At 33.7% G+C, this 12,680-nt stretch overlaps 1 protein-coding gene across 3 annotated transcripts in view; it reads right to left on the reverse strand.

Annotated features, from left to right (window-relative positions):
* Positions 1 to 190: 190 nt before the first annotated feature.
* PIK3CA (phosphatidylinositol-4,5-bisphosphate 3-kinase catalytic subunit alpha) overlaps positions 191 to 12,680 on the reverse strand; it is a 92,390-nt gene continuing 79,900 nt past the window's right edge. Inside the window, exons 18-21 of one of the 3 annotated variants that reach the window (XM_010373950.2) lie at positions 10,796 to 10,966; positions 10,117 to 10,234; positions 9,857 to 10,008; positions 191 to 6,152 (exon numbers count right to left, since the gene is read on the reverse strand). In XM_010373950.2, the coding sequence (XP_010372252.1) occupies positions 5,882 to 6,152; positions 9,857 to 10,008; positions 10,117 to 10,234; positions 10,796 to 10,966 (712 nt within the window). In that variant the 3' untranslated portion in view covers positions 191 to 5,881. The remainder of the gene's footprint in view (positions 6,153 to 9,856; positions 10,009 to 10,116; positions 10,235 to 10,795; positions 10,967 to 12,680) is intronic. The other 2 variants (XM_010373943.2, XM_030931830.1) reach the window with 2 other exon arrangements.

Consider the following 12,680-nt stretch of genomic DNA (forward strand, 5'->3'; position numbering starts at 1 on the left):
TTTAAGGTATAATAGTTTCAGATTTTCAATCAAGTATTCTTAGTTATTACTGAAAAGAACTGAAATTCAGCTAAATTTTGATTATTAGCAGCACTGGCTTTTCAAAAGGAACAGCAAAAGAATTATCACAGTTTTTTGCTTATATAGTACACTAAGGATTGTTTGGACACAAGTCAAAGTAATTTTTCTTTTTTTTTTTTTAATAAACAGCGTGATGTTACAGACTGCAGAGTTAAAGAAAAGCAGACATTAACAATTTCTGATGAGCACAAACAGTAAGTGCAGTCACAGGCCACACTTCTTGCTAGGAACAGCAAGACTGGGAAGAGGTCTTAAATTTAGTGATACTGTTATTATTCTATATTCTAAATATAATAACATGCATCTTGCTGTGTCAAATGCTTTTTGGGCCATCATTAAAAGGACATTAAAAACGTTTTTCTTCTAATGAATGCAGTATACCACAGGACTTCAATTCATTGAATGACAAAATATAGAGAAATAAACTTCCTACAATTAATGGGGCCAAAAGGGTGGTTCGAATTTCTTCCAGGTGAACATTTGACATGTTAGTAGTCTTCTTTTGGTAGTGCCACATTCCCCAAAGTATTAAAGTGTTATGCTCCAAAAGGGTATATTCTTTTAGATTTTATTCAACCCAATTAGGTCTGAAGACTGAATCACACTGAAACCATCAACTTCATTTGAAACTTGGGTTCCACAGCCAAAAACACTTTTGAAATCAATGAAGGCCAAGTTCTCCAACCACTCTTAGGAACATAAATGACATTGAACAAGGGACTTTTAAAAGTGAAATAAAAACAAAATTAAATAAAAATGAAATAAATAGATAACGATTTTGGAAATTCATACTAGAATTAAGTTTAGTCTAATTATATTTTAATATGAAACAATGAAAGTTTTCTGCCTCCTTGCTAACCTAGAAAAACTGACAAAAATAAGAAAACCTAAAAGTATACACGGTACTTGGCATAACCATAAAATTATTATAGTGACAGATTAAATAGGTTGCGGATAATTCATAGACTTTAACTGGCTAACAAAATATATTTTAAAACCTTTTCTGTACTTACCTACATGAGGAGTGGAGTACACTGTTGGTAGAAAAATCATTTATCTAACTACTATATATGCACAGGGCCTATTTTTTTTCTCCACTAAAACTCTTATATGTAGTTGTGTAAAAATTAAGTTAGAAAATTTCCTCATGGCTCACACCTGTCACTTTATGCTAACTAGCAAGGCTGGAATATTAACATACCTAAAATCAAGCAAAATAAATGGCGCTGCACTAATAAAAAGGAGGTGCAAAACCTTAAGTGGAATACATGAATGAAGTAAGTTTATTTAAAGACTAACATCCCAACTTGGGAAACTCCTAATAAATTCTAAACTCTTCAGAATTATAGAACCTTGATATTTCTTTACACCTTTTATAAAAGATGCCTTTTGACTAGAGCTAAGCAGTGTGTATACAGACAGAATTGTGTGCAAGTATACACACACCAAATGCACTAATAATGAAGAAAAGAGACCAAATGAATTTCAAACGCCGAATTCAGGAACCTCCTCGAACTATTGCTTTTTTCAAATGGCTGGACCAACGATTAAACTTCAGCCAAGTTTTTTTCTTAAGGTCTTCCATATCATTAAAAACAACGCATGCCAACTCTGACTTTATAAATCTAAAATTCAGTGATCTGCACAATTTTTTGAGCCTGAAGTATTGAATTGTGACTCATCTATTTTTCCCCCATTTTCCTTCTGAGGTAGTTACCAATCCAATTTTATCAGGACCATAGATATTTTGAGCTAAACCCCATAATCTTTTCATAGAGTAAAAATAATTTTTATGAAAAAAGAAAACAGGCTTCCCAGGCCATGGCACATAGATATATTTACAATTTTTAATGTAATAATTAAAAATGGTATTGAGTTTATATTTTAAAAAACAGCCCAGCTGTATTATTCTGTCACCAAGAATTATTAATTGAGGATGCTGTCAATGCTGAATTTTACAGTTCAGCTTCACAATCCCATCCATGATGAAAAGTTAATTCTCTTACGGTATACAATATACTCTCACAACTTTCAGCCTTCTCTTAGACATGCCCCAAATGAGCAGGATGGATATAAAGAATGTAATTCATTCAAACAACTCCTCCCTGTTCTGCCCCCTCCCCTCACATTCCCCTCTTCTCAAAAACATCTGAAGTATGAAAGTTGTCTTTAAATAGTAAAAGCACCACAATCTATTAACACCACATATTATCTTTAAACTTAAACATTTTAGTGATGTCTTGGACATCAAAATTATTTCTTAAGGTGGACTCTGAGTATGTGGGTCCAGCCCAGGTCTGCAGTTTGTGCAGACAGAGAAAAAAGAGGAACTTTAAATATTCAGAAAAACTTAACAGGCTAGCTTTAAAATACTGCTGGAAATTAAATTTCTTCAGAGTTGGCAAGCATGGGCTATTGATCAAAATATGAATTAAGCGGATTTACATCAAGAAAAAAATAAATCCATGTTATGTACTGTGAAATTTCCATGATGCCTTTCAAATAGGCTGCTCACAATTTTTTTTATAATTCCAAATCACTCGATTTTTGAACTGTAAAAAAGAATACAGATGGACTGTGTTTTACCTATGTGAAAATCACCAATCCATTTAAAATAAAATCCAAGAGGGCATATACAGTCTAATCAAGTCATCATTTTCCTGATTAATAAGAACTACAGTTTACACAAAATACTTTATCAGCAGCTGTTTTCATCAAAAAATCAATAGTTTCACAGTTGAAAAAGTTACACATTAAAATATTTTACAATTCATTATATATTCACCAGGTTCCCATTTTCTAATGGGCTTTTAATATAAAGCAGAATAGAAGGGAAAAATCTCAAAGTTGATTACTTTGACACTAAGTTTTACATAGGACACTAAGAACCACAAAAAGCTTAGGTTCTGTTGTAAAATAGCAACCAAATTCCATTCTTCTTTTAAAAATCCAATTAGAAACATCTTTTTTAAAAAAACAAATTCCACAATAAGAGTAACAGATTTCAAATTAACAGTAGTCTAAAAATCTTCAAAATAAATGGTTTTGTATAGCTGAGAATATGGTAGAAAGTGAAAGCATAATTTTCGAAGTCATTTCTTACTACAGTGTTTAAAATTATTTTTATTATTTTCTTTAGACTTTTTCTCAAAACAATTATTCAAGGAAATATTTCTTAAGTGGCCCAATAAAACTGTAGAGCCAACAGTCAGTTACACCACATTCAAGGACAAGGATAGTTAGCTATAGATAGGAACTGTCTGAACCGTGGGAACTGATCTCTGATACTGAAGTACCCAGAAGTGGCTACATTATCGCTGACTTGAAACAGATCTTAGTCACCCATGTAGCATTTAATTCAATGTTTGGTTCTTTGCCTCATTTCTTTCTTAGGTCACAATCTATAGTCTTTATAGAATTTGTCTACATTTCTTCTAATATAATTAATTTGGTTGTAATAACTTTTGAAAATAAATGTAAATGATGAAATCGGCCATATGGTTTGTGCGTGTTAATAGTGGAGAGGTTCTGGGAGAAGGAGGGGAGACAAGTATCTAGACTGATGTCATAAAAATGTAAAAAATGGTATAAATTTTGTGCAAGGAGGCTCAAGGCATTTTTGGCACTCGGGTAAAACACAGTTCTCTGTTAAATCTTCAGTTTCTACCATCAGAGTTTCAGATTTGTACCATTTTACTGAGTTTTCCTATAATTTAACCCTGATATTGAAAAGGCTGGGATGTTAGTATCAACTGCCTATATCTAAACAACACAAAATGTTAATAAGTTTTAATAAGTTATGAAATCTTCTATAACTGCAAAATAATCTTTCTGGTTGCCTGCTTAAAACAGAGTTTAAATTCTGCTTAACTATTGCAAGACAGTTTGCAGAAGTAAGTTCCCTTCATCTTCAAATTTATTTTTCTTGTTGGCAATATTATATACATGCTTTAGTGAAATACCTAAATTTCCAATAATTATGCCCTTTAAGGGATCTAAAATAGCCAGATATTAAGAGTATTGGTGTTAGAGTCCCTTGTTCACTACTCAAGACTTCAACTATAGGTAACAGATTTCATAAATGAATATTTTTAAAGTGATGCTGTTTTACTACAGTATACAATGTTCACTCTTTATAAAGTTGTTTTCCAATAATATGCCTAATATAAAAAACTGTCAATAATTATTGCACTTTTTTGATGTGGCACCTGAACATCTAAAGCTAATTTCCTAGGACATTAATCTTCATTTCAAATACAGAGTAAAATATCAGATTCTAGAATGATGACTAGCAGTAGCCTCTACATCTTGGGTTAATGTTTTTCAAAATGTTTAAGATATGTCCTGTGCTCAAATAGTATTTAATAAAGTTGGAGCGTGAACTCTGACTACTTGGGAATGAGACATGATCTTAAAATGGTTTAATGTTCTACTTTGGAGATATAGATAAATAGTTTAAAAAGGTAAAAATTTCATGGTTTCTATTCCCCCATATTTTAAAGTATCATTCATGAGTATACTTCAGTAAAGGGGTTTAAGGAATCAGGAAGATAGTCTAAATTGTGTTAATTCTGGTAACTAATTTCATATGATTGAGACATTCTCAACTACAAAAGAGAATGGAAGACGGGGGATTCACATAAGAAATAAAAGGAAAGAAGATGAAGTTTTATGTTTTCCTTAAGTAGTTATACACTGGTTATTGGCATAAATGGGATAGTGCCTGAGCCTCATCTACAGACCAAGAAGAAAGCTGACCATGCTGCTATGAACAATAAAAAATTTGGGGTGCAAAACAATGCATGACTATGGGACAGATCATGTAAATAAAGAATATATATTAATGATAGTTTCTATAATATAAATAGCCTTTAATAAAAAAAATAATCTTTTTAATAACATTAATACTTCTATTTTCTGGAAAACATGCATGAAAAATGTATTCAGTTCAACTGCAAAAGGAGAAAAAAATCAACTTAAGGTGAATACTGTACAATTCTGGAATAAGAACTATTCCTGTTCATTCTTTTTCTATGATTTTTTTTTTTTAACTCTGTGGGAGCCCAGAATTTCCCTGGGAAATAAGATCCTTTAAATACTGTCCAGAAAAAAAAAAAATACCACCTTATAACAGGTCTCATTTGTTACTGCTTCCAAAACTGCAGATAAGACCTCAAATCATCAAAAGGTTTGATTTATTAAAAAGAAAAAGTCTCTGGTGAAATCTCAAGAGTCCCTTCCACCCCAAGCATTTTTCTTCATTAAACAAGGAGTCAAAAACCCACTTCAAACTGTAAATTGAACAGCAATGGAAAAATAAGAAATTTTCATTCTTTTCCAATCTTAATGTAATTTAACATAAACTCCAGTTTACTTACACCTAATGCAATAACAGCTTTTGTTGTGTCCACATTTCAAAACATAGAACATTTGCAAGACAAAAAAAAATCATTCTTTTTCCTTCTCCATCATTTCTATGTATTTTGGGGATTTTTGTTTTGTTTTGTTTTTTAAAAAAAGATACAAACAATCTTCAAAGTTTACCTTTTTGGACTTAAGGCATAACATGAAATTGCGCATTATTCTAAAGCTTAATTGTGAAATGAACTAGTTTAAGTGCTATCAAACCCTGTTTGCGTTTACATTAAATTATATAGTATTTTATTTCTGTTTTTGCTGTAAATTCTAATGCTGTTCATGGATTGTGCAATTCCTATGCAATCGGTCTTTGCCTGCTGACAGTTATTAACAGTGCAGCGTGGAATCCAGAGAGTAAGCTTTCATTTTCTCAGTTATCTTTTCAGTTCAATGCATGCTGTTTAATTGTGTGGAAGATCCAATCCATTTTTGTTGTCCAGCCACCATGATGTGCATCATTCATTTGTTTCATGAAATATTCCAAAGCCTCTTGCTCAGTTTTATCTAAGGCTAGGGTCTTTCGAATGTATGCAATGTCATCAAAAGATTGTAGTTCTGGCATTCCAGAGCCAAGCATCATTGAGAAAAGATTTATGAAGAGATTGGCATGCTGTCGAATAGCTAGATAAGCCTTGTAACACATCTCCTGAAACCTATAAGTAATAAGAACAGTTTGGTTAGTATGGAGCAAATGATGTTAATACCTTCAGGTCTTTGCTCAAATGTCACACAATTAGAGAGGCTTTTGTAGACAAAGCTATAAAAAATAGCATTCTTCTCTCACTTATCTTACCAACATCTTTTGATTCCCTTTACCCCACTAGAATGTAAACTTCATGAGAATAAGGACTTTTTAAAAACTGCTTTATTACCAGCACCTACAATGCCTGGCATGTCAGCAGTTTAATAAGTATTAAATGTATGAACTGGTCCATACTAAATCCTTTTGTGCTTAAGCTAGAGTCAGGACTGAGTTATAGACAAAGCAGAATTTTATAGAAGGTTGTAAAAAGTACCTTAAAGTCTGATATAGTCTAATGAGATACCATAAGGTGAGTTATGAATAAACAAGGTGATTATGGTTGACGGACTTTCCTCAAATTGTGTGACCAAAAAATGTCGTATTAAGCACTATACATTATTTGTCAATATAGAGGTGGAGTCCAACTATTTAAAGCTCAGTAAATAAAAACATTTAATGTGTTATGAAGTTTAAGGGTTACTTTCTTTTTAGGCCTTAATTAGCTCAACAAATTAAATCGTATTCCCTTTCCATTTTCCTTCACAGCATCACACAAATAAACACAAAAAAATAAAAACATTAAAATAGTTTGTCACTCAACAAAGTAGGCATAGAAGGGACTTACCTCAAAATAATAAAAGTCATATGACAAACCCACGGCCAATATCATACTGAATGTGGGGAAAAGCTGAAAGCACTCCCCCTGAGAACTAGAACAAGACAAGGAAGCCCACATTGGCATCCAAATTGGAAAAGAGGAAGTCAAACTATCGCTGTTTACCAATGACATAATCATACACCTAGAAAACCCCAGAGTTCTCCAAAAGACTCCTAGATTTCAGCTGGGTGTGGTGGCTCACTCCTATAATCCTAGCACTTTGGGAGGCTGAGGCGGGAGGATCACCTGAGGTCAGGAGTTCAAGACCAGCCTGGCCAACAAAGTGAAACCCCATCTCTACTAAAAAATACAAAAATTAGCTGAGCATGGTGGTGCACGCCTGCTACTTGGAAAGCTGAGGCAGGAGAATTGCTTAAACCCGGGAGGTGGAGGTTGTAGAGAGCTGAGATTGCGCCACTGCACTCTAGCCTGGGCGACAGAGCAAGACTCTCTCTCAAAAAAAAAAAAAAAAAAAAAAAAAAAAACTCCTAGATTTGATAAATGAATTCAGTAAAGTCTCAGGTTACAAAATCACTGTACACAAATCAGTAGCACTGCTATACACCACCACCAACCAAGCTGAGAATCAAATTAAGAACGCAAGCCCTTTTAGCTTCAAAAAAATACCTAGGAATATACCTAACCAAGGGGGTGAAAGATCTATTCAAGGAAAACTACAAAACACTGCCAACGTCATTTTTCACAGAATTAGAAAAAAAATCCTAAAATTCATATGAAACCCACCAAAAAGAGTCTGAATAGCCAAAGCAAGGCTAAGCAAAAAGAATAAATCTGGAGGCATCACATTACTGGACTTCAAATTATACTGGAAAACTATAATTACCAAAACAGGAGATACACACAAAAGTAGACACATAGACCAATGGAACAGAATGGACAACCCAGAAATAAAGCCAAAAACTTACAACCAACTGATCTTAGACATACAAAAACATAAACTGGAGAAAGGACATCCTGTTTAATAAATGGTGCTGGGAAAACCACCTAGCCATATGTAAAAGAATGAAACTGGATTCCTGTCTCTCACCTTATACAAAAATCAACTCAAGATGGATCCAAGACTTAAATCTAAGACCTGAAACCATAAAAATTCTAGAAGATAAATTAGGAAAAACTCTTTTGGACACTGGCCTAGGCAAATAATAAATGACTAAGACCCCAAAAGCAAATACGACAAAAACAAAATAAATGGGACCTAATTAAACTAAAAAGCCTTTGCATAACAAAAGAAATAATCATCAAAGTAAATAGACAACCCATAGAATGGGAGAAAATATTCGCAAACTATGCATCCAACAAAGGACTAATTTCCAGAATCTATAAGGAACTCAAATCAGCAAGAAACAAAGAATCCCATCAAAAAGTGGGTTAAAGCTGGGCGCAGTGGCTCAAGCCTGTAATCCCAGTACTTAGGGAGGGTGAGGCGGGTGGATCACCTGAGGTCAGGAATTCAAGACCAGACTGACCAACATGGTGAAACTCCGTCTCTACTAAAAATACAAAAATTAGCCGTGCGTGGTGGCGGGTGCCTGTAGTTCCAGCTACTTGGGAGGCTGAGGCAGGAGAATCGCTTGAACCCAGGAGGTAGAGGTTGCAGTGAGCTGAGATCATGCCATTGTACTCCAGCCTGGGTGACAGAGTGAGACTCCGTCTCAAAACAAAAACAAAAATGAAAACAAAAACGAAAACAAAAAAAGTGGGCTAAGGACATGAACAGACAATTCTCAAAAGAAGATATATAACAACATGAAAACATGAAAAAAATGCTCAACATCATTAATCATCAGGGAAATGCAAATTAAAACCACAATGAGATACCACCTTACTCCTGCAAGAATGGCTGTAATTAAAAAGTTAAAAAACAACAGATGTTGACATGGATGTGGTGAAAGGGAATGCTTATACACTCCTGGTGGGAATGTAAATTAGTACAGCCTCTATGGAAAACAGTATGGAGATTTCTTAAAGAACTAAACGTAGATCTACCATTTGGTCCAGCAATCCCTCTACCCAGAGGAAAAGAAGTCATTATATCAAAAAGGCATCTGCATGCATATCGTATGTTTATTGCAGCACAATTCACAATTGCAAAGATATGAAACCAACGTAAGTACCCACTGACCAATGAGTGGATAAAGAAAGTGTACATTTACACCACGGAATACTACTCCACCACAGAAAAGAATGAAATAATGTCTTGCAGCAACTGGGATGGAGCTGGAGCCCAGGAATGGAAAACCTGAAAATACACTATGTTCTCACTTGTAAGTGGGAGCTAAGCTATGGGTACACAAAGGCATACAGAGTGATATAATGGACTATGGAGACTCAGAAGGGAGAGGGTGGGAAGAATGGTAAGGGATAAAAAAGTACATATTGGGGGCAAAGCACACTACTTGGGTTACAGGAGCGCTAAAATCTCAGACTTTACCACTATTTAATTCATCCATGTAACCAAAAACCACGTGTACCCCAAAAGCTATTGAAGTAAAATAAAAAACAAACAGAAAATAGTTTTTGTTAAAGTGTTAAAATAACTTCTTTTATTTTATTAATTTTGATACAGGGTCTCACTCTGTTGCCCAGGTTGGAGTACAGTGGCGTGATCATGGCTCACTGCTACCTCAACCTCCTGGCCTCAAGTGATCCTCCCATCTCAGCCCCCTGAGTAGCTGGGACTACAGTGCATGCCACCATGCCTGGCTATTTTTAAAATTTTTTTTGTAGACATGAGTTCTCACTATGTTACCCAGGCTGGTTTCAACTGCTGAGCTCAAATGATCCTCCAGCCTCGGCCTCCCAAAGAGTGGGATTACAGGCGTGAACCGCCACACCCAGCCAACATTTATTATTTTGAAATGGCTTGAAAAATATTGGTTGTTTCTAATAGAGCAGCCAGAACTCTTTATTTTGTGTTTTTAATTTCTCGAGCTCACCTCTCAAATTCTCTTGTCTTTGTGCATTCTTGGGCTCCTTTACTAATCACTATTAAGAAATCCTGTGTCAAAACAAATGGCACACGTTCTCGTTTATAACCAAATTTTTTCTTCTTGTGATCCAAAAAGTGTCCAAAATCTATATGAAACAGCTTTCAAAAATAAGAAATTATGTTATAGTTTGACATATGCAGATACAAAATGTCTTGAACTAATAAATTAAGAACACCAAAAACATTTTAAACAGAGAAAACCATTACTTGTCCATCGTCTTTCACCATGATGTTACTATTGTGACGATCTCCAATTCCCAGAATGAAGGTAGCGACACAATATCCAGCACATGAACGTGTAAACAGGTCAATGGCTGCATCATATCTACAAAGAAGAAATAAACACCTCATGAGTAGTATGGAAATATAGAGTGCTTCAGGCCAACTTGAGAAAAAAGGGTACAAGCTTCTATTTAAACAATGAAAACAATCACTAACAGGGAATAAGGTAATTATGTCCAAAGATTTTGAGATTGTGAAGTTTTCATGGGTTTCTAAGGAAATTTCCAGATGTTCCCTGACCAAAGCATAATTCTTATTATAGTGAAAAAATACCATCTCATTAAAATTATTTTTTTCTAATCATTTTAACAATGAATTAGAAATAAAATTTTGAATGTGCAACGTTCATTTGTTTTAAAAAGAATAAGCAGTAACAATACATTTTAGATAACACATAAAATGAATGTTTAAGATTTTACCAAATTAAAAGTAATTATAATCATTTAAATCCATTAATGTCAAATATTTCAAAGGCTGAGCATAGTTTTTTCCATAGAAAGTACAATTGTTTTCTCTGGTCTAAGTCAGAGGAATACACAAACACTGACAGACTCATCTAACAAAAACTTAGACTAACATAGGAAGAAAGAATAATACAACTCACATTTCTCCTTTGTTCTTGTCTTTGAGCCACTGATGTAGAGTGTGGCTGTTGAACTGCAGTGCACCTTTCAAGCCGCCTTTGCACTGAATTTGCATAATAGTGTGAGAATTTCGCACCACCTCAATAAGTCCCACACAGTCACCGATTGACAGACAACCATAAGGTAACATTCTGAAAGACGAGCAACACATTTACAATTAAATGATGGAATTTTAAAATAGCAAATATTTTTAATAGGCCAAAACATGAGTATTTTATTAGTAAATTTGTCATGCATGACCTTTACTGCCTTTCCCCAATTTTAATTTTCTTTTTTATGGTGTGATAAATATACTGCTGGAATAATCCTCAAAATTACCTGTCATCATTTATTATAACCTTCAACTGAGAAAGTGCTGAACTTTTATCAGAAAAGCATTAAGAAAATTATCGTGGCAATTAAAATTTTACAAACATTTATGACTTTAAAAATATGGGTGAATTTAAAGATGTTTAATTGACATCGAAATAAAACTATAGGGCAGGAGATCTCAAATTTTTGGTCTCAGGACTCCTTTACACTTGCAGAAATTACTGAGGACTCCAAAGAGCTTTTAGTTATGTGAATTACAACTACTGATATTAGAAATTGAAATAGGAAAAATAAAAATTTTAAATATTTACTAATTCATTTAAAAGCAACAAACCATGACATGTTAATATAAATAACGTATTTCATGAAACAAAAAAATGCATTTAAAAAATGTAGTGAGAAGAGTGACATTCTTTCACATTTAAACATTTTTTTAAATGTCTGGTTTCATAGTACCCAGCTGGATTCTCATATATACTTTTGTATGCAATCTAATGCAATGTTTTACTTAAAGTATATAAAGAAAATCTGGCCTCACAAAGATAGGTAGAAAAAGGAGTATTATAATAGACTTTTCAGACAATTGTGGTATTTTTCTTTGATACTATTCCAAAACTTGGTAAGTTTCTTAAGTTGCAATATGTAATCTAAAACCATATCAATAAACTTTTCATACTCAGTTACATTAAAATCAATTTGTCTTTCTTGCCTTTTAATGGATCTTTTACCCATACATGATTTTATAGTATCCTGCACATGGCCATTTGTAGATGTTTCAAATGTTGATACTTTTCATTATACCATACTGAAAACCACAACTGTTAATATTACCAAGAATCTCATTAGAAAGATGTTAAGTTTAGGGACTCTATTAGGTTCAGTGGCAGATACTGAAAATTAGAATTTTCAAAATTCTAAGTTTGAATTTCTAATGAAATTTTTGTTGCAAGCTTGAATTTTATCATTGGCAACAGATACTGTCACAGTTGTTTTCGTCAAAGAGACAGGCACATATTGTTCATTTTTAAGATAATGTCTGCCAGATATCCATGTCTGAATAACCATAGCTTGCCTACTAGTTATTTTTTAAGTAAAAATCGTGTTCCATCAAAACAGCAGCTAGTTCAGCTCACAACTCAAATAATCTCACAAATGTTTCCCTTTGATACAACCATAATACTTGGGGATGTGACACAAATGCTTTTTAGGATACCTCTCATTTATTCACATAGAAAATTAAACAGGACATGTAGTCAAGGGTGCAGATGTGAGGATTTAAAGAGACAATGAAAAAAAGCACCTAACATTCAGATTGACACGTGAGTATCCAAAGTTTAATTTTCCTTGCTCTGTTCTTCTCATAAGCTACTCTCCACTCTTTCCACCTTTCCTTTACTTCTTGAATTCCTAATACAGTCTATACTTATTTTCATTTTCTTACTTAATTCCTTGTAGCCTAGCTTCTACACCTACCACTCTAGTGAGTAAACTCTTAATCATGAGTCATTAAATCCAAGTGCTTTTTCACAGACC

Source organism: Rhinopithecus roxellana, chromosome 1 (assembly GCF_007565055.1).
Source record: "Rhinopithecus roxellana isolate Shanxi Qingling chromosome 1, ASM756505v1, whole genome shotgun sequence".
Taxonomy (NCBI): domain Eukaryota; kingdom Metazoa; phylum Chordata; class Mammalia; order Primates; family Cercopithecidae; genus Rhinopithecus; species Rhinopithecus roxellana.